This window comes from Prorops nasuta, unplaced genomic scaffold (genome assembly GCF_024137725.1).
Source record: "Prorops nasuta isolate Cenicafe-Biocafe unplaced genomic scaffold, Cenicafe_Pnas_1.2 PNAS00014, whole genome shotgun sequence".
Lineage (NCBI taxonomy): Eukaryota > Metazoa > Arthropoda > Insecta > Hymenoptera > Bethylidae > Prorops > Prorops nasuta.
The window spans coordinates 6628097-6651694 of NW_027116811.1; the positions used below are offsets into that span (position 1 = coordinate 6628097).

General features: G+C 44.4%; 1 protein-coding gene across 1 annotated transcript; it reads right to left on the reverse strand.

Annotated features, from left to right (window-relative positions):
- Positions 1-7228: 7228 nt before the first annotated feature.
- Positions 7229-11463, reverse strand: LOC136778370 (zinc finger E-box-binding homeobox 1). Its single transcript, XM_066735157.1, has one exon. The coding sequence runs from the start codon at positions 11324-11326 to the stop codon at positions 9215-9217; it is 2112 nt and encodes a 703-aa protein (XP_066591254.1). The 5' UTR covers positions 11327-11463; the 3' UTR covers positions 7229-9214.
- Between the last annotated feature and the right edge of the window lie 12135 nt (positions 11464-23598).

A 23598-nucleotide genomic window follows, 5' to 3' on the forward strand; every position in this document is an offset into this window, starting at 1 on the left:
TGTTTAAAAGTATTTATTAAAAGGATGAAAGCAAACGGCGCTGTGAATAATGTTTACTTCTCTGTCCGTTGCACGGTGAAAACGTAGTGCTTTCTCGAGAAATCTCTTCAAACAAATACTATTTTATGCATCGGGGGATTATGCGAATAGCAAAAATACAAAATGATATAACGGTATCATACATGCATTGTGTAGTTTTATTTTTATCCCAGTAGAATAAACATATTCATTCATAATGTTTATATCACGTGAAATAATGCATTCGGTAGTTTCGTTGAAGTTTACAACAATTTTGTGACTATTTATAAGGATGCACCGGTAACATTATAATTCCATATAATATTGTGCACTTTTGATGAAGGTTTATTTAAATGATATACAATATATTATGATAGCGATTATATTATTCTCTTGAATATTTATAAAAGTATCTTGTAAATTTATCGATCGCACGATGAGCCGTCTGCAGCAACGAACACGATTTCAATTTATCTTGATGAATCCCGTCCTTTGACAATATATTTTCAAGCGAAATAATGTTGATTCAATCAGTTTAATCATTGTTAACCATACAATTTCGTTCTAGATACTTTAAGATAGATTTGGTGTAATAAATTTATTTTATCTGATAGAAAGTGATTCAAGTTTAATATCTGATTTCACACGCTTTTGCCGTTACGGATAATACCTCTATATTTCTAATAGTGCATCAATATCGTCATAGCGAATCCACGTAGAGCACCAGTTAATGAAAAACAAGGTTGTTGCTTGATACTGGCATTTATTACTTTGTTAAAAAAAAAAACTTATGTATACAATAACGAATGATAGTAAAACTATAAGCTTGTAAGATCAAAGTCGAGTTGTGGGAACTCGAGTTCCTACACAGTATATATTTGACGAAGCTTGTGGTACATATTTTTAAGAGAGCTTATAATTTCAACAAGAATCGAGAGCTATTTTGTATTTAATTTTTAAAAGGGTAGCAAGGGGGGAAGCGTTGCAAAAGTTAGCTCGATCATATTGGGTCGGAATTGAAAATGTTTTTGATTTTAAAAGATTTGATCCGTGCGCATACATCGTAATTGATATTTTTGCATAATATACTGGAGTGTGGCCACTTTTGCGAGTAGAACGTTGTCAATTCGTTACCGCCACTGTTCAATCAGGGTACGTACTTGAATTTAGATCGATATCAGCAACATTATCTTGTTCACACTGATGAATAAATTATTTTGAAGAAATTCTCCATTGGCATTGATCACACACTCCTTTGCGCCAAGATTGATGCAGCGTAAAAAATCACTGATAATGAGATAACAGCAGAAAAATACTGAACGAATGTATAGCTCGACTCGTGCATATTAGAATAGACTCTCGAGTCTCAGTATAGTGCACTATTGGGACAATGTGTGGTTGGAGAGAGACATGTAATTGACGAAATTTATAAAAAAGAAAGGAGAAAGCATACAAACTTTTATTAAAACTAAGTACAAAAATAATAGGTACATTCTTTTCATATTTTCATCTAAATTATAGGCTCCTATACCGGTTGGTCTGCCTTTCGAGATACGAATCACACAGGGCACGATGCGTTTCACATTTTACGAGAGACGTCGAAATTTCGTGATCGTTCTCGATCCAGATCGGGATCAAGATTGCAGAGTGCTCGAGATAAGCGAGCGTTACCTGTTTTACCAGCAACTCGAACTTTATTAAGTACGATTTTACAGGGCGATTGGACGGAAAAACGGGATCAGACCTTATGTGGGTGTGTTAAACGCGTTTTACACGCGTCCACGTACCGTATTGCTAATGGACGGACAGACATTGCGATTATTATGCCTGAGATCAAGACTAAATTAAATAAATAACCTGTTATTGTTGATCGCACAAAAACGCCAGGTTGTTTTCATCGTTTTTCTTTCGCGCGATGCTCGGCGCGACGGGGTGGTCGTTTTGAGACGCGAGTGGAAGAATCAGCGTCGCACGGACCGTTCGAGCGCGCCGTTCATCGGGATTTCTAAAGGGAAACAGAAGTTGTTGGTTGAAAAGCGGACTAAAAAAGTTGTAAAAAAATTTCTTCCCTACGCGGTCCTCTCCTCGTATTCATCTCTACATAGTTTTCGCATTATTCTTTTCCAGTTATTTCTCGCGCGTTCTTGCTGAAAAGGCGAGATAACGGGAGAGCGATCGCATCCTCTTAAACTCGCTCTTTCCACTTTACTCCTGAAATTGGTGACGCGACTGCTCCGATAATATTATCATTTACCTACTAGAATAATAATTCATCCCTCGCGAAGAATGATAAGAACGAAAATTAAGCTACGCGCTCCGATATCTCGCACGCTATTGACCGTCCACGATCCTTCCGGTCTCTCCTGGCTGCTGATCGGCAGACGAATAAAGGAGCAGAGAGCTGCGGCGTTGCAATAACATAACATTGTATCCTTTCGCACTCGAGACGCCAAAGTATTTACGTATAAACACGTGGTTCTCCGTATATTCACATTTCCACGCGTAGTATATATTTCACGTGTATACTACACACCATATACTTGTATATCTTTGCGTACATAGATTTGTAGATATATATTACGATCTCATTAACAACATAAAATGTAATTATTCACATAACATAATAATTCATGCTATATATATATATATATAATATCAATATTAACGATCTGGTTTTGTACTGGGTAGGTCGACGCGTACAATATACGGATATACATAAATTGTAATATGTCACATATATATATATATATATATATATATATATATATATACCTGGCGCAGCGGCAAATCCGACTGCAGTTGCACTTTCATTCGTTCCATTAGAGTCGAAGTTTTTTTTTCTCTTCGCATGCGAGTAGAAAAATACAGTTTATTACGCCGTGTAGCGCGACCTTGGCTTTGCTTGGTTCCGGCTCTGTGCAGCCCTATTGAGTATTATCATTATCGTTATCGTTACTATTACTATTATTAACGTTATCATTATTATCATTATCATTACTCTTAAAGAATCATTGAAAATATCTCTTGGATGTATTTCGTTACCATGGTAACCTTGGGATCGTGCCTAAAACTATGTATCGTCTTGGAGCCACCAGCGTTACAACTTTTAAAGCTAGGTAGTAGCGCGTGTGGACGAAATAATATATAATATATATATATATGCATATAAAAAGAGAAACACAATGTTGAAAGTAGCAACGTTAAATTTACAAACGCTTTTTAAAGTAATAGTGAGTTATCGAGTAAATTCAACGGTATACTGTGAGAGAGTGAGTATTATGTATTATCGTACAAGAAGAAAAGAGAGAGAAGACGAATCGACCGAATGTTGCTATAGGAATCTTGACGAGATTTCCAGTTGGATAAAGGAATAAGGGAGGACGATGAGAGAGCGATACAAACGAGTGTCGAATTTGGAAATCCGTATACACATACACACACACACATACACACACGTGAAAAAGACGCATGTACACACCGAATACACAAGTAGCACTGTACTACGTAGAATAGCGAAGCTCGTGTCGCATGAAAAGATTAATCGCCATACTATATATATATATATATATATATATATATTTGTCCCCAAGTGTCCTTTTATATACCCGCTTGCTTATACCGAGCTCCGGTGCCGCGACCTTTGCGAATAACGTTGCACTTTTGCGCGCAATCTTTCATCTACAGATAGCGTGGCTACGGCTCGTATCTCGTGTTTACCGAGAAAGAGAAACGGGGGTGTGCCACACCTCCACTCTACCTTCAGAAGGTCAACAGGTTACACGTCCATACGTATATATATATATATATATATGTTATACATGTTTCGTGCGAGACTCAATAGCAAAACGATCCACGCCGATAACTATTAGAGGCCCATGTATAGAATTTCGTGCAAATCACAAGAATCCGGAAGAATCGTCCCTGTGTGTATATTTTACGCGCTGTACAATTGATTTCCACTCGAGTTATTCTACGTATATATATCCTGCAGCAAAACGCGAATTGCCCAATCAGTCGGTTTACAAAGATTCGACGGTGATAAATGTAATGTGTATACATACATACATATATATATATATATATATAGAAGTACGAAAGAGACTCCGTACACAATAGATCGCAGGAGGAGCGAATCCACGAGGAAGAAGCAGAGTTTTCTCATTGCGGGGAATTTTTTTAACGGGACCTCGGCCTTAATCGGAGTTTCCCGGATCCTTTGGGCGCGTTTCAATCGACCATGTAACGGGCGTCGAATAAATCGAGGGTTCGATTACGGGCCTGATTCCTCGGGTGTATGGCATCGCGATTAGACGTCGCTGGATCGCAATCTGATTTTAAATTGGTGAAAGTCGAGTGGGGCGCTCGCTCCTCGCTTCCAGCACGGACGGACGGACGGAGCTATATACACGCCGTATAAGGAACTTTCATCATACGTCTGGTCTAGGCGCGCATCGGGCTACACGCTGCAAGGGCATTAAAATTCAATCCTTCTGTGACTTTCGACACGCGGGGAATCAGCCGCTAATTTCGAACGAAATTTAATCATTTTTCATGCATATACGTTTAAATAAAGGTCGGTCACGAGAGACTCCAAGGGCGGAAATACCGTTCTTTCGATTGCTCGGTGAAACTTTTCGCCGGGCAGTTTGCACTCGATTCGAATAACATGCAAAATTGGAATTTAAGAGGCGAAAGAATTCCAGGCTGAAAATGTAAAGAAGAAACGGGACAACCTTGCGATTCTACGCTGCACGGTTCATCGATCACCGTTTTTCCACGAAAGCGGAATAGTTTTCGACGCGTATCACTCGATTTGGTAATTTTCCATTAGGTTTTTTTGTACCTTAATAATTTTAACGTATGGTGTACTTTGGGTACGATCACCGGGACTGATGGAAAATCGATAGACTACGAGATAGGTACAATTAAAAAAGATAGTACCTATATATAGCTATCTCTCCCATGGGATCGAACTGAGACGGATCGCTTCAATTTAGCAATTACCGCACAAAGCTGCATTATCGCAAATTGTGGCCAATTCAAACTTTCCATTCTCGATTCGTCTCCGAGAGTTTACGTGTGCAGCTACGAGCAATCGCATATGTATGTCAATCATAATGCAAAATTTCTTCGGTGATGCAATTGTAATTTTAAAACAATAATACATATATATATATATATATGTGTACATACAAACTTTATTACCTTTACACTCTTTTCGAGAGACAATCGCAAAGAGCTTCGCAATTCCCGCTCGGTTTCATCGTATTTCATCGTGCATATATAAACATGGGCGTGCGCAACGCAACATTGTGTTGACGAGTTGCAAAAAATGATAAATAAAAGCAAGAAAATTTACACGCGTCGACGCAAAGGACTATAATCACGTACGTAGATTGGACGGATCTATCGAGATCGACGGAAATCGGGAGTAAATCCAGCCTTAACAATGACAAAATGTCGCTCGATCTCGCAACTTTGTTCCAACACTCATATAAATATATTTATTAAATTAATTGGACGGCAATGAGAGTAATCACAGCTGTATACCCACGTCGCATCGCTGCGGTCGAGCACAAGCGCGATGCTACGTTGGATCCAATTAGCAACAATATAATCTTCCGAATGTGCGTCACGTGATTTATGAACGCTCCTTAGGATCCTCTCTCCGCGAGGGATCTCTCGCACCTCTGTACACACATATATATACCAGCTGCACGGTACGGCGTCCACGGCGATTCACGGATCGTGGACGTCAGATTACGCGCGTCACACTCTTATCTACATTATTAGCCAAAGGATTAATATCGTGCTGAGAATTCGCTCGCGGCTCCGACGCAGCAGCAGCAGCAGCTCGAAACGCTCTCGCGATTAGCACGTTCTTAAGGAACTCTTTCGACATATCTGAGTCTAATGCACGCGGCTGGAGGACGATTGGCCGAGATCGAATTTCAGACACGTATAATCTGGAAAAAGTTTATTACTCTCGGGCAATAAATTTCCTTGCACAAGAGATTGGGTGGCTGACAGTTCCGAAAGAAATTGCGTTGGTATTTATGGGATCAGCGCGAGGGGGGTAAATGTCGATGGGTTGTATGTACGTAGGAACGCGTTTGGGCGATTGAGACGGAACGAGACGAGTAATGCCCAAGTGGTTCTCCACGGTTGATTAGCGCGGTCAACTGTTGCGCTCTGTACAGACATATATATATATATATATAGAAGTAACCTTTATAGTGTCCCGTCCACGATACTATTAACGGGAATAATTTCACGAGGGACCAACGAGGGCCCGAAAGAAATTTTAACGCTTGGCATAGATCGAACGATTCCGCGTCACTTGGATCATCCGTGCTACATCGGTAGTACCAGCACCACTATATATATATATATATATAGCAAACGGTTATATCGCGTTGCCGCAACGGAGGCGTAGTTGGCGATGAAATTTATCGCCGCCGACGCGCCGTGGTGGTAGAACGGCGGCCATCTTTCTCCCCCGAGTCGTCACGGCAGCTCCCAGGCACGGCCGACTTCGCGCCAAACTACGTGCGTAATGGATGCACGTAACGCAATATACAGTCTAGCAACGTGTAATTACCCCGGCGCTCTTCCTAACGATCTCCGAGAGTCTCTCTCGCTCTGAAACGCTGACCTCCGCGAGAGCTCCTCTAAATCCCTCGGCCTCTTCGTCCTCTCCGCCACCTTATGCCAACCACTGCAAGCCTATTTTCCATTCACCAAAGATCACGTTGATTGCGTGTAATTCGTTAGTCGCAAAACCACTTTGCTCACCGCACGATAATTTCATTTTTATGCTATTTGCAAAATCAATTTTATCCCTCTTATAGTTTATAAGTTTGCTTTTGCAGGGAATTATTGCGAGCTACTCTGCTGGTCTTTTCTTCAACGATCGTTCTTCCTATACTATATATATATATATATATATACGCTCGATCTAGTTCCCTTCTGTTTTTTTACTTTGCTTTTTTTCACGAGGAAATATGAACGACGAGTTTCGTCACACGGCTATACTCGCGAGTGGCGCAATTTAGACGATCGTTCACGCTGTTATTCGTTTCTGCCAATACGCCGTACAATTTACATAACGCCTCTCTTCCGTGCATTTATTGCATTTTGTTCTACCGGTGGTATGCATTTCGCCAAGTTTACTACTCAACGAACCGTACATACACATTTTTCTTCGCTGGATGTGTAGCTTTAGTTTGCTTATAATTTATATATATATATATATATATATATATATATATAGTGCCGTGGTTTTCTCACTCGAACACGATTACCATCTCGACTCGCTATAGTTTCGACGCGAATACAATTGTTTAATAAAGATTAATTATATTTCACCATGTATAAATATCACCGGACCAATAAGACTGTATATATAATCGTATACAACCTATATATATATATATAACAATGATTCGCCGCAATCTCTCAATCTCCGTCCGATCTCTCGATGAAAGAAAAATTATTGGTCGGAACAAAGCAGTTTTGGAATAAAAGCAGAGAAAGTACTAGGATCGTGAAATGCACGATTCGAACACATCGGCAGTGAGCGTTGTGTGTCTTTTTCAATGTATAAACGTGTATTTGCGTGTGTCCGTTGGATCGGTGTGGGTAAGTCGATTCGTAGTCGAAAGAATCACGCGACGCCAGCCACACAATGTATAGCGTCTTATCTATGTAGCTGAATCTCGAAGAAAAAATAGATATTCGAGGCAGGATTAATTAGCAAGGGTCTCGTTCGAATCACCTCTCGTCCCGATAGAATTCTTCGGGCCGGAAATTTTCCTTCTCGACTTTCGTCGTTCCCGGGCGCCTGCACCGTCTCTTACGCAGAGAAAAATTAGTCGAATTGAATAAATACGAATGCGCGTAGAGGTAATTTCAGGATTCCAATCTCACGTGGGGAATCGATGATTGCGGGTTGCGCGAAGAAACGTCGGATAAATGAATTGTGTATGTCGATGAGTGTACAAGTGATCGAGTCGGACTAAATTTTCTCGGCGTAAGGAGAACGCTTGGAAGCAGCAGCAGCAGCACATTACACGTGCTTGAATCTTCCGAGGTCGCACGCGAAGCACAATGTGGAAGGATTCGAGAACTGGCACGGTCTGGCAGGGACGCTGAAATTAGCCGAGTACCAAAGGGCAGTAGCACTTGTGTAGCGTACGCGCCGGTCATGCACTTTGCTCCGATCACTCGTTGAGTATGTACCTAAATCACAGCTCATGCTACTAATTACTTAAAACATATTCCTCTCGACGTTTCGCACTAGTATATCCTTATACGGGTTATCTATATCCTTTACGCCTATTTATCTCCAATGATTTAACGTACTTTATCTATATATATATATGTATATATTAAATGTATATATAATAATAGAAAATAATCGAAAAACGTTTAAAATTCGTATCTCGCAGTGGTATATTCGTTACGGGATCGTCGTAGCGATCCTCGACGCGTCCAACGTCGAGTGGCTCCATGGGGAATTCCAGTGGTCGTTGCGCGACTGCAGAGTCGAGTCTATATGTTTGCTCCAGCGGCGATCGATTGTCGTGTAGGAACGAAAATTTGATTCATAAAAGTTGCGTAGTGGCACCGAGAGCGACGCTCGATCGTCCGCACTGCGAAGAAACGACGGAAGGGGGAGGAGGAGGATCCACTGTTCCCGGTCGAATAAATAAGGATGCGTGTGCATGCACACGAGCAGAAATGCTGGCAAGAAACGTGGAAAATCTCCTATCATACGGCAAAGGATCGCCGAGCCACGAGGAATTTTTTTGCGCATCCTCCCGAAAGTACGGAGATTCTACTAATATTATAATTAAAACTCTTAAAGGATGCGGAGGAGGAATACGCGAGGAGTACGTTGTTGCGCGCACCCACTATTTCACCAACATTGTGGAATTGACACTGTGATGGCAGTAGCTGAGTGAGGTTTCGTATTGGCAGAGCTATATATCCAGCAGCGAGTCGAGTCGAGTCTGCTTCGAGACGCGTGCACGCGCGGGCGCTGAAGAGAGAGAGAGAGAGAGAGAGAGAGAGACAGAGAGAGCATCGAGTCCGGTTAAAGGACAAATAAACAGACTCGAGTTGCGGATTGTTATCACATTGCGACGGGACAGACATCCGTTTGGATCCTTCCAGCAAGATTGCTCGCGAGAAGCTAACTGGGCTGATTGAGAGTGGTCCCCGTCGGATCCACCGTGATCTGATGCTGACTCCTATTCGTTATCGGTGTTGTCGCGACGCTCGGTGTGGTCTCCGCGGTGGGGCTCGGATTGTTGCTGCTGTTGCTGCCGCTGTTGTTGGTGGAGGATTGCTGCTGCTGGACGCTCGGCTTCTGCGTCACGTGGGTCTGATAGTGCTTGGCCAGATGGGCCTTCTGCCGGAAGCTCTTGCCGCAGAGCGAGCAGGCGAACGGCTTCTCCCCGGTGTGCGTTCTGATGTGCACGTTGACGCTGTACTTGTCCTTGAAGCCCTTGCTGCAGATACAGCAATAGTGGAGCGAGCGCTCCTTGCGCTGCACGCTGCCAGGCGAGCCGCTCGAACCAGTTTGTTGCTGGCCGGAACCGTTACCCGCGGTACTGTCGGCCGAGGTGTTGCCGTTGCTGGCGTTGCTGGCGTTGCTGGTGTTCTTGTTGGACCGCCTGCAGTACTTCTTGGGGGCCTTGGCGGGTGCGGAGTTCCTCGTCGGTGCGGCGATCTGTAGCTGGCAGGTTTGTTGCTGTTGCTGCTGCTGTTGCTGCTGATCGACGTCGGTTCGAGCGTTGCTCTGTTGCTGGAGAACGTCCTGTTGACCGGTCGTCACGACCGTGACGGTGCTGACCTGGCCGAGGTCGGCCGGAAGCGTGATGGTACCGAGGCTGCCGCTTGCTGGGTCCAGAGTGTACATGACCGTGGTCGTGGCGGAGACGTTGCACACTGGTTCCAGGCTGCAGTAAGACTCCACGACCTCGTTGGCGATGCTCTTGAGCTTCTCGTAGTCCCCGGGTCGATAGGCGGTTTGGTCCAGCTGGGAGAGGAGAAGCTCCTCGTCCGTGCACCCGTGCATGGGCTCCTCCTGCTGTTGCTGGACCTGTTGCTGGACCTGTTGCTGGGGCTGACTCTGTCGCTGTCGCTGCTGCCGTTGCTGCTGTTGCTGGTCCGCGACCATTTGCAGGTTGCTGCTACTGGTCACCGGCATGGATATCGTCGTGGCCTGACTCGAGGGCGAGGACGACGACACTACCTGGGTAGGTCCGGCGTAGAGTTTACCCTGAAGAGCGCTTCTCAGCAGGCTCTCCGCCGAGTCGCCGGCAGCGACGGCGGCCGCAGCCGCCGCGGCTACCTCTTGCAGGTTCTGATCCGACAACTTCCAGTCGTTGTTGTTGTCCCCCGGGCCGCAATTGGCGTTGACCGACGGCGCCCGTACGCACAGCTCCTTGCTCTCGACGAACCCACTGTCCTCCGTGGTGTACTGGGCGGTCGGAACGGTGAATCGCTCGTGAAATCTGTCGACGGTTCTGCCGACGTCACCGACGCTCTGGGCCCGCTCGTGATCCTGCTCGGTGGACGCTGGCTCGAGATTGAGAATGGCGTCCAGGTCGAGGTTGGGTCTGAGGGACCAGGAGTCGCTGGATGTGGGTGCGGGACTCTTGCAGCAGTCCAGCGCGTCCATCGAATTGGCCTCGTTGTTGAGCACGGTGAGCGTGTAAATGGCGCCATCCGTGTTCTGGCGATCGTTCGTCGTCGAGCAGCCTCGCCCGACCACCTGATGATGATCCTGCTGAGGATTCTGGTGAACGCTGTTCACGTCGCCGGGATGAGTCGGCGTGGTCGCGTGCGTCGTCCAGCAGTACTTGTTGAGGTCCTCCAGGAGGATGTTGCAGGTCTGCTCCTTGCTCTCGTCGGTGCCCCAGTAGTCGCAGTCCGACTGGTCCATGGGAACCTGCTCGTTGTTCTGCTGAACGTTGCAGGCTCCGTGATGGGCGCGTACGTGATGGTGGTGGTGATTGAGGGAGCCCGTGATGGTGGAGACGGGTGGCAGTGCGGTGAGAGTGTTGTTGTTGGTCTCCTTGATGAAGGGGGAGCCGTGCAAGTCGCGAGAAGCGTCGTGGTCGTCGTGACCCTGCTGAAGGTAGCCTATGCTGCGGCAGGTCGAGCGAGGCAGGAAACTGTCCTCGTCGCCGTCGGTGGTGGCGCAGTGAGGTGGTGGGGAGACCACAAAATCAAAGAAGTCTGTTTTTGGGAGGTCTTCCCCGCCCCCACCTGGGGCGAAGGCCTCCGTCAGATCCATCGGGCCGATTTTCGCTCGAGATAGCGTCGTTCTCCGGAGAGTTATATCGCTGCAGCCTCGCGTGGTCCGATCGGCTTTTAACGACGCGACGGTACGATCAACCGCCTCGACTCTCGTGTCGCGCGATTCGCCTGGATCCGCTTGCCACGTCACTGGTCCTCACGCGACGTTTCCTCTCTCGATCGGCCGCCGCATTCTGCGATCCGATCTCACCGAGAACCTGAAATCAAAATAATAATACAAATGATCGTCCATCTTATTCATCCGCACCGATATATATATATATATATATACGCGACAAATCAGCAGTTTGCTCTCGCTTACACACACACATACACACACACAACTCGACTATATATATATATATATATATATACACATACTATACATGTAATATACCATGTATCATTATACAGTGTCTTAACGTTCCCGATTTCGCAATTTGTACCGTCGACCAACACTAACGAATCCTCTCAAGAAGATGGCCTCTGGCCGATCAACGTATACAATAATTATCCTCGTGTTGCAAGAGCATCAGCCTGCAAAAACAAGACAATCCAACGGGGTAACCGACTGGTATAATAACTCGTGTATCCAGAAAATGAGATTTCTTTGCAGACATCAGCAACGCAACGGTTCTGCCGCTGCTCTTGCCGTAGCTGCTTGCCTAAGGAGGTTTTAATGATTCAAATCCCGTGTGTTTAGTTTGCCAATAAACGCGCGCTATTCAGCCCGTGGCAAATGGCGCAGATTTGCATTTCTGCTCGATGACGTCACTGGTAGCAATAATAAGGCGAATTATTCTGGCGGTGGCCGCGTTAATTTTTCCGCTCCGTCTCGGATAATAAGGCATATATATATATATATATATATATATGTATAAGAACATTGTCGAAGTCGGGAAGATTGGCGGAGCTCGATCGCTGTATCGAGGTACCGGGCCGATCGAGGAGAGACCAGAGGCGGCCTCTCTCGCATGCTCCAGGCGTGGGAACGCACCGTGGCTGTGTATAAATTCACTCACTATGTAGCACCGGGGACCAAGAGAGAGAGAGAGAGAGACAGACTAGGGTATATATACCGATCGCGAGAGAAAGTGAGAAGGAGACGCGACCGGAGGCTGCAGCAACGCAACGGCGGCGGCCCAGCGCTCCGCGTCGGAGGTATACACACAGAGTTAAGAGAGAACTTGCGCAACCTCTTCTCCTCGAGCGATCTCGCCACGCTGCTGTTGCCCCGCCGCACGATTCACAAACGCACTCTCCATAGTCGTAGGTATATACACCCAGAAGAGGCTCCAATAAAGTTGCACAAAAGAACAAAGATGGAGACTCTGAGCAAAACACACGAGGATCGATCACGAGGACCACTCGAAGACCCTCTCGCGCCGCAACCGGATGTCCGCCGAGCTCCGACTCTCTTCAGCAACTGTACCTCGCGTACGCCAGGAGAGCCTCCGATGGTTCGCGAAACGGCGTGCCGCCCAGATCACCCACGGAGCCCTCGAATTCCTTTCCAGCTCCTTATTGCCGATCATGCTGCGATTCATCCTAGCGGTACGCGTACGCGCTCTTCAGCTACGTTGAATCATCGCTGTAAATAATACAAGTTTATCGGTCTGGTCAACGTCTCACAATGCAACGTAGTTGCACCAGAGAGAGAGAGAGAGAGAGAGAGAGAGAGAGAGAGAGAGAGAAGTGGATTTACAGGATGGCAGGCACCGTGGAGCTGGAGCGTGAAGTCGATCATGCGTTGGATTGCATTGTCTCTATCGGAGACTCGACAGCCTCCAGCACGACGGTATATTTATGAATGCTCCGGCGGCTGCGGCGATTCAGGACGCGTAGCGGCAAGCGCACGATCCGAGCCAAGTGGCACCAATCCGGTCCAAGGAGCCCGAAATGCCTCCGGTTTCTACCCTAATCGATTACCCATTCGTCCCACCAGCGATGACCACGCGGCTACAGCGAAACACATTTTTGCACCGATCGACTCGCCAAACTCCACGCTGCTCGCTGTATTATTGCTTGCGCAACGATCGTTCTCGTTTCCGAGCCAATGGATAAAGATCGCTGCTGTCTGGCAAGGGCCCCACTTTCCGGGCCCCGACTCGCGATCCATTTTATGGACTTACTTGGCTAGAACCACCTGGAACGTACCGCATTCTCTATAGCAGATATCCCTCTGGACTTTCTTTGCTAGACGAGATTAATTTCCGATGTTACGCGAATCACGATTCGTAGATTGCCCCCTCCAACCTATACCCGATGTATATATATATGGTATAGTTTTAACACACAGCTAACAGCCGCTTTATTTCCGACGTTGAAAGATATATCCTTTGTACACGGAATATCGCATCATCGACAATTTCTTCAAAGATCACGATTGTGCAAGCATTTTTATTGTGAAATTTCAGCGTTTCCTGTGAAACTCGCCGCGAAAAGAGATCGATCGGGCAGATTGGTCCGTACAACGGTCCGCGGGCCCCGGGAAACGCTAATGAGGCCCACTATATATATATACATAACGATTTCGCCGATTCCTCGAATTCTGCACTCGCTTCGAGGCTTTTTCAACCGGTTGCTCGCGTTCTTCGATTCGGATTCTCCGCGTTGAATCGTTGCGGATGAAAAATAAGCCAAGGTGGATCTTCGTCGGGAAAGCGTCAATTATCCAATGACAGCACATTGCTATATATATATATATATATATATATATATATATATGTATATAGGAATTCTCTGTAGCGGCGATCGAGGAGGAAAACGCTGCAGAGAGGAGATTGCCGAGCGTATATATACACTCGTAGATTTTCCCAGGTTTTTCTGAGAAAAGTAAGACGACGTTTGGTGCACGTTGAGCCTCGAAGAGGCGAGAACAGGCACGAATGGCGAGGACGGAAACGGGGTCAGCGGTTTGAAAAGTGGTCTGAGAAAGATCGACGTGCCGGGGCGAAGGCACGGGCAGATTCGAATATGAAAATAAGACGGACGTCTGGAGCCAGCCAATTACCTCGTACGATGCACTTTTCGATGACGTTAATGGCTTATGCAGCGGACGCGTAAAAAGATGACTTTATGCCGCTAAACCAGAATGAAAGGCGCGTGCTTTATTAACGCGTGCGTTATACAATATCGTCCTATAATCTCAAATTTCACTTTTCATGCGAGTCGCACACACACACGCGCGCGTGCAAGACGCTGGTATCTCTTAATAAATATCGCGAATCTCTCGAGATCGATAATATTCTCGACGTGGCATATATATGGCGTTCACGTACACCATAATTGTGTTTCTATCGTACACATGACAATAGCTACAAATTCATTGTAGAAAATGGGGGGGGGGGGAGGAGGTTAAAAACAGTGGAGGTCTGTCGAAATTTGCAGCGGTGTCTGCTCGATGGAAATTTTGCCTTTTCCGTCAGGGCCAGACGGAAAAATGCGGGGAAACGCCATTATCGGCTGGCGCGGACCCAATTTTATGGTCAATCCCAGCACAGTACTTACGATAATTGGCACCGCGGGCTACAACAGCTCTACAATAGTTTTCGCAATGCACGACAAAGCATAGCCGTGACCAACGCAACGATCGAGACAAAACGTTTTCGGAATTCTCCTTCCATTATGTATATTTACAATGTCCGTAGTATAGAGTGTACCACGGTACAGTGCGATACACAGCATTCCAGGAAGGATCGTTATAACGGTAGATCACAAAAATCATCGCTGACTTTGATGCTCGAATAATCGTAAGCCGAGAAATTGCGAATATTTTTGTATATATATATATATATATATATATATATAGAGAGAGAGAGAGAGAGAGAGAGAGAGAGAGTTTGTTCCAACGAACATATCTGGCGAGTGCGAAGCACCGAGATCTTCCCCGTCTGACAGCCTACGTATGCAGCGGGTTGCGCAACTCTATTAATGTTTCATGAGAGTCGACGCGTGTGCATGGTGCACGTTATTCGCGATTACGAGTATGTATATATATATATGCGGTACTTGGAAGCTTTGGAAGGGTTGCAAAGTTTCAGAGTCAACATTATATACATGTATGTAAGAAGGTTGGAGTGAAAAAAAAGGATAGGCGGAATTACCGCGGGCCTTCACGCACCACAGCCGAAAAATGAAGACATCTCATCTCGCGGTGTTTTCAGGCAACTGCCAAGTGTTCTCACACCTGCTTTTCCTCCCGAAGAGAGAATTCCTCTTTTTAATCGCGCGCAATCGAGATTCGGAGAGGAGATGGGAATGTAACGGTGTGGCACAGTTAAATAATTCGGCGTCCTCGTGGCTCTCTCGAAACTATTACCGAAACCTTTTCACCCGTCTCATTGTGGTTGGATCCTATTTGCTCTCTTCAGGGTAGGAATTGTGAAAATTTTACGAGCGTCTTTATACGCTGTAATAACACCTTGCAGGGTTCCTTTATCGCTTCATTTGCTCGATATAATTCCTGCTGACCGACATTCGTCCTCTACCCTCGTATCTTGACGTCATCCCCCCCCCCCTCTTCTTATTCTTTCTTTTATGATAATTTATCTCAGTGGTACACGCACTCTTGCTGTCTCGTTAAATTACTTCTCTAGGATCCGCACGTTCCATCCTTATATTTCTAACCTCACTTTGACACATATCCCTCGAGTGTGCACAAACCTCGACAAAGACGAGAAAACGAGGGTAAAATCTTCGGTCGGAGCGTGATGATTCACGTTGAAGGAGGAAAAAAGTGTCCTTATAGTGTGGAAGAAGAAAGGAGGGGGGAGAAAAAATTAGACTCCATTGTGTACTTGCCGTGGCAAAAAGTGGAAGGGGTCGATTTTCGCAGTGGCCTTATAAACGTTCAAGGTGGAGGCATGAAAAAAAAAAAGTCTCACGATTCTTAAACGGATCTGGCTTGGAAATGGCGAGTCGTGTCAATGTCAGCTCTGTTGGGTAACGATGCTCTTAAAGAGCCCGGAGATAATTGTGGATAAGCGTCGCCAATTTAGAACGCGTTAAAGCTGTAGGTGATGAGGAACGTTTCCTTTATATAATTAATTATTTAGTAAGAAATAGTTTATGCAACGCTCATATTTCTCGCTAAAAATCTGCACTTTTTCATCGACGCTAATCCTCCGAGCGAGTTATTGGAAGGATTTTAATAAACACGGGATATATATACATCTGGATACTTTTATGAGACCAGAGCGATCCCGTTTTATACCTCGAAGAGGCGGCTTTTAACGGGAATATTTTTTCCGGAAAGCGATCGGTGCAGCACGAGGAGAAAAAGGCGACAGGAAGCTAAAAAATCAATGGACAGCAGTCGCCTTGACCCACATGACATCGGTTTCTTTTTCTGATTCTTCAATCACAATTTCTTGCCCTTTATCTCTCCAACACAATTTCCGAGACCGACCGATAATTGCTAATTGCTCGATACTCTTGCTGCAACGGACACGCCCCTTTCTCCCTTTCCTCTCCACCTTTCTCTCCTTCCGCCAAGCGCGCGCTCTTTGTTATGTTACTCGTTCTCATTTTTCGCCATCGGTATGATTTCACAATTTTCGAAATCCAGCCGTTTGACAAAAAGGAGAAACTTTGTTTTTCCTTTTCTCACTGATCTCCGCTGTCTATCTCTCCACACACACACACACACACACACACACACACATATTTCATATAAATCGATTAAGTCGTAGCAGCAGGTTGCATATTTTTCTCGTTTCTCGGCATTTCGGGCCTGTCCCGCGGCTTTCTGCGGTAAAGCAGTAAAACCGAAAGAGGGAGAGAGAGTAAGTGGCACTCGTTACCGACGAAATTCAAGATATTACCTCGCGAGCACTTTGTTCTTTGGAACGAACGCGTCGCTTCGCCAGCGATTTCTCTGTCGCCGCGGTGTGTGTGTGTAATTAAACTTCAATTAAAAAATTATAAAACTGGCTGCAATTAAGACGCAGACCTCTTAACCCACTTGCCACTCAACAATTAGATGGGCTCGAGAGGGTGCTTTCCATTTAAAGGCCGAAGAATTCATCTGACCGTCAAGAAAATATTCAATCGAGAACCTATATAGGTATACATATAGTAAAAAATTTAGCTTCTCTCGATTCGAGGAGGAAAATGAAGCATGGGCAAGATGTTGTTGGTCCCACGAAAATTCTAACAACGTACAACTCTGTGGCGCCGGATGAAATATATATATATATACACAAACAGCTGTATACCTGATGGGGCTACGAACCCTTTCTCAAGACGTTGACCGAAAGCTAAGCAGCAACCCGGAATATTTTTGTCCGCCGAGAATATCAATCTAACACGAATGTGCTTGGACAAAGAATATGTAAATTATGCAAAACACTCGTCCTTGGACTACAGCGCGATAAAAGCTCCTTTCTTCTCCGCATTATTATTATTCCCCGATTCGAGAGATAGGTTCGAACATTTTTGCTAAATCTTTGCGCCACTACGGCTAATTTAAAGCAACGTCGTCCATGCGCGGAAGACTATTAATGGCACATGTCAAGGTAAAAAAAAAAAAGAGAGAGAGAGAAAAAAACGGTACGCAATGTGTATCGACAGTAAGATCAAGCCGATAATATTTAACGATGCCGAGTCGTTGAAGGAAGCGGATACTCGGCCCAATTCCTACAGTGCAGTACACGCGCGTAAACTCGCTGAAACACTTTAACGATCGCTACGCTACACTTACGAAATCGCCTGTATTGTTGCATCGCCGAGCAAAAAACGAGGCTTTACCCCCCGTGCAAGCGGGATGATATCGCGTGTGTGCGCGGCAATATTCTATTCTTATGTAGTATAAATAAGATGCTGAAGAGAGGCATTCTTTTGGACGCGAGCTACGAGCCACAAAGTGCACTGTAATAATAATAATGATGAACGATAGAGCAAAATTTAGGGGAGAAAAACGAGGCTGTCCATGTTCCTACTTCGAATGTGTACAGCGAGTGTCTCAAGGAGAATTGGTCCACTCTCGAATCACTAGGGTAACGAGATTTATATAAATATAAGAAGCTGAAGAGAGGAATTCTCCTGGACGAGCCACAAAGTGCACTAAAATGATAATAACCAATGGACCAAAAATTTAGGGGAGAAAAACGAGGCTGTGTGTTTCTGGTCCACGTGTTGCGCAGCGAGTGTGCATCGAGGAGAATGGGTCCACTCTCGAATCACTCGGATAACAATATTTATTCATGAAGCGCAACGGCCAGCACGAGGAGGCTCGTACTTTCAATTTGCTCGCTTTTATTTGTAGAAAACGGAATCTATTGTTCGCACATCGGATGCTAATGTGGCAGGGAGTAAGTAGTGCGACGACGAATAAAGCGTATCATAGGAACTCGTCTAAAACGAGTATGAAAAGAATAAGAAGAAAATTGCAGAATTTCCACGGCGGCGCAACGATGCTCCGTTTCGCTTTGCTTTGCATTCGATCCCGTTAACCAACCGAGCCAGGATCATGAAGACGAAGAATGAAACGGGAGACCCGCTTTCGATGTATTTTTATGTAATTGATACAATGACCATAATGCGGAGCGGACGCTTTTCGCCAGGTTCCGCTGCACACTATATATATATATATATATATATATATATATATATTATAGAGAGTCGAGTTGATTCCAACTTCCTCTCGATTCTTGTTTTTAGGTCTTTTTACCCTCTTTATCCACACTACTCGTCTCTTCGTATTTGCAGTATACGTTATATATATATATATATATAGGTTATCGTGCAAAGGCACCGGAAGTGACCATTAATGCGGAGCGGACGCTTTTCGCCAGCCATCCATTGCAAACTATATATATATATATATATATAGGTTATCGTATATAAAAGCACTGACGCTTCGCGTTTGGTCCCGTTACACATATATATACACCTCTAAGATAAATTTAAAGTGTTTTTTCACTCAAGTTTTTTAGCAAGTTTTTCCAAGCGCTTTAATGATACGCGCACCAACCCCGTTACGATCGTGGAGACCATAAAATAATAAAAGGAAGCAAACGTCCTTGCTCCGCGAGTCTCTCGTCGGATACCCGTGCAGCAAGCGTGCAGAATGTTTGCTTTTCAACGAAGAGATTTCCGCAAAGCGTTTTAGCATATTTTCCCGTTAAACCACCATCCAAGATTGAATTTGCGAAATTGAATTCGATCAAATTTGCCAGTTGCCTCCTTCCACGCCGAATCTAGGCCCCTGTATTTTTCTTTTCTCCATACAATCGCGTACTCTCTCTCTCTCTCTCTCTCTCTCTCTCTCTCCCTGTATACACGCACACAGGTGTTGTTGCGCAGACACGCGAAACGTCGGGAATATTTCATTTCGCGCCAAATATGTCGGGCGCTAAATTCGAGTAAAGATTAAAATCGTGGAGCTGCTTTTCTTCGCTTATGCATAATATACGTTATACGCGCGCACCTAAGATAGACGGAGCTGGATAAGGAGAAACATTGTCGGTCAGGTTGCGGGCCGTTTCCCATACGAATATGGAAATAACAGCTTGCCGGATGAAATATATCCGAGGTGGCACGGATCCCGCGCCTTCCGCACGTGGCTACGCGGTGAGCGCACGCACACAACCCTCCCAACGGGATGAATAGCGCGTACGCGCACGTGTACATATACGTATATCGTGCACACACTATGCAGCAACACACAGCTGAGCGGTGTAGCGGTGCGAGGGAGCCGCGTTCGCACCCGGCCGTCTCGTTTCGGCTCCTCTGTAATATGCTCCGAGTGTCGAGTATGTGTATCAGAGCGTTGGGAACATATTATGCACTGTCTATATACGTACATGGAGGAGATTCGAAAAAAATCTACTGTGCACGTATATACGGTTTTTATATTCGTTACGTGGTCGCAGCTACATGTGTTCGTGTATATGTGAACGTACAAGTGTCTTATAGGCGACCGAATAGAAATTTATTCTCTCACGTACATACGGAGTAACCTACACCAACTGCATTTCTCTCGTTTCTATCCAAACGATCCTATTATTGTCAATTATATATCCTCGCCAATCATCTAAAACTCTCCAAATGAATTTAATTAAAAGCAACGTGTAAGCACGAAGATCCTAACGAGCGAGTCGAGCAGGTTGCAGGTCGATTAAATCAATTAAGTTTGAGAAAACGCTAAAGTTCAGCCAATTTTTTCCCTCGTTCAGGCGAATTTATCAAAGTGGTTGAATCGCCTCGATCAATTATCTTTTCGAGAGATGCTTTTATATAATTATAGGATCCGAGAGGGAGAGGAGTGAGGTGTATATATATATATATATATACTGTTCGGTCAATTAATTAGGGCACTCTTCCGAGAGAGAGAGAGAGAGAGAGAGAGAGAAGAGTGTTCGGGCTTGGATCACCCAGTGCTAATGCAAATCATGTTTTCTCCCAAGGGGAGAGAGATATTGCGAGTGTTGCAGTGTTCTACACAGTATATGCATCTCGAGAAGTCGCAGTTTATTCTGGCTGCTTGGCGAGAAACGTGCTCGATTCGCGCACGTGTGCAAGGTGCATTCGCTCTTGCTGGAGGTATTGCGCAATTACTCGCGCCAGGACAAGTGGATCGATTCGCGATCGATACGAGATGAGGAGATTAGCCTCGTACGTGTACGTGCACTCAATCCTCTCCAGTAATTCAAATGTCCACTGTAATCTGTGTGCTGCCTCTGAACTTCCACGTATAGATTCTTCCTTGATATCCCAATACGCGAATATTGACTAAATACTTCCACGAGTATTCGAAAAATCAATGATGAATCATTCGTGGATCATTATCCCAACCCCTGATCCAATTTACTCCATAAATGATTTTTGCTGATATCCCAAAACGCGCGCGCGATTATGGACTAAATACTCCCACGTGTAATCGTTCTTGTACAATGATAAACTTCCAAAAATAAATGATGGATCATTATCCCAACCTTTGATCCAATTTACTCCCTGCACGATTTCGCGTTCCAGTGGAAGCTTCCAACGGTACACTCTGAATTAACACACACTCGTGGTATATATATTTATGCAGTTTAACTGAAAATCTCTTCTGTCCGCTTATTTTACGTGCCTGGAGCACTCGTAAATATTCATGATTTATACTGATTAATCTCAATAGAAATATTTCGCTTCGGCTTGCGAAAATAATATTAACCTCGAGAGATCTTAATTTTGGTTGATTGCTAATCATGCGTGGCTACTATAAGAAGCAAGGTTTTTGCTTATATACCTGTCGTTCGTAAGTAGCACTTAAACTTGTGTATATTAACGCGCAGCGAAAACGCAAATGAGCCCATCATACGAGTCTCCTCTACTCTCCAATTTTTGCCAATTATAAATCTTGCTAAAACTTGACGAGCGTTGCAAAAAGATACTACGGCAGTTGTATTTTTATAAGCAAGCTCCTGATGAATATTACCGTCGTAAAATCAACACGTACTTTTTACGAATGCATCGAGATATTTATACTTGGTGCAACGTTCAAACTGGTAAAAACTGTGGAATAAAATTCATCTCTTACGATAGAGGACTATCGATGGATCCATGGTGAGTTATTGGATCACTGGAGAGCCTGGCAATGATTATACACTGATAAATCTTCGAGTGTGAATATATATCAGAGTATTTTATTTATTTAGCCACAAAACGTGGACGTAAAAAATAATTCTTCGTAAGCTATAATACAAAAAAAACTTTTTTTTTTACAAAAATTTGTTCTCGAGTATAGAAAGTTCTTGAGTAATAAGACTTTCGAAAATATTATATCTCTTACGAATAAACGTTTATATATATATTTATATATATATAGATTTTGTGGTGAATCAAGTGCAGGAATGCTTCGTGTAATATGATCAAAGGTGCAATAATATATACTGAAGAATGAAACTGGTTTATGGGATGACTCGAAGGAAGCAGCCTAGAAAACTGCTCGAACCAATGGCTCTCAGACTAATTGCTGATTAGTCATTAGTAATTAGCAGCTACCAATCGCTTTCCATCGCGCAGCATCCTACATTCTCGGGTTCAAATGTCGCGCTATGAAACTCACGATCAATCGCTAATTAATATTTCACTGGGTCGTGCTAACTTATTGGCATGTCAAGAATACCAGCAGCGATCCTCGGCTAGGGAAATTATAAATAAATCCACTACTCGATTTCCTTACAACTCGTGTGTATATATATAAAGAGAGAGATTTCCGCAAGAGACTTGGCAATATTCCCCTACAAGCTTATCATCGAAATCGATCGCTAATTATTATTTCACCTGGTTGAAACGTCGAGTGCCACGAGAATCAATCGCGTTGAAATCCTTTGTAGTATCTATGTATATATATATATATATATATAAAGAGGCGAATATCTCGATTAGAGAAATTATTTAATTAAAGGGCTGGCTTCCCAGTCGCATGGCGCATTGAAGCAAAGGAACGATTTACTGTCCGCGCGAGCGAGTCGTGAGACTCGGTACGTTTACACCGTGCTTATAAACACGACGTAATACTTCCCAGTGTGTGCCTCATAGCGATATTTAAATTACACATACATATGCTAATATATTAGTGCAGTATGCGAAATATTTTTTCCGGCGACTATATTAGCTTCCCTATAATAGTGGAACCAGTCACGTTAGCGATTACATGATTACCAGTCGGACTTACACGAAAAATCAACGGAATCTTGATGAAAGTTTTAGTTAAGAAGGAAGTTGACGTAGCGAGCAGCGCACGAATTTGAATTTAAATTGAGGTTTTGGTGCTAAAATAAGATAACCCTGATGATAGAGCCGACGATACGGTGAATTATTGGGTTTGGCTCATGTTAAATCGCAAGCTCTACAGCAGCAAACCTAAATTTCTCGAGATTCTATCGACGGAGGAAATTCCTCTAGCGACGACGTAACAAGAGGCAAACATACAAGGGATACTCTCTTTGCAGTGTCTTCGAGAAAATGCTTCACTCTCTCGTTGGAAATCGAGATTTTGCCTCTAAAAATATAGTTTATTCAGAGTTTTTCCTCCAGCGACGCAACGCGCAATAATATAAGGGATATTCCTTGCAACTTGGTGAAAATACTCGACTCTCTCGCTGAAAATCCAGATGAGAGCTCCAACAATATAGTTTTGTCAGAGTTTTTCCTATGCGAGGGTAATTAAGAGTTTTACGAGAGTTTATAATGAAAACAACTGCTGTACGAGAGAGAGAGAGAAAGAAAGAAAGAAAGAAAGAAAAAATCAACTAACGTCAAGACGCGAAACGCAAG

Bases quoted from the DNA above. Each gene is read 5' to 3' on its own strand.
- LOC136778370 (XM_066735157.1), bottom strand. From the start codon at position 11,326: ATGGATCTGACGGAGGCCTTCGCCCCAGGTGGGGGCGGGGAAGACCTC.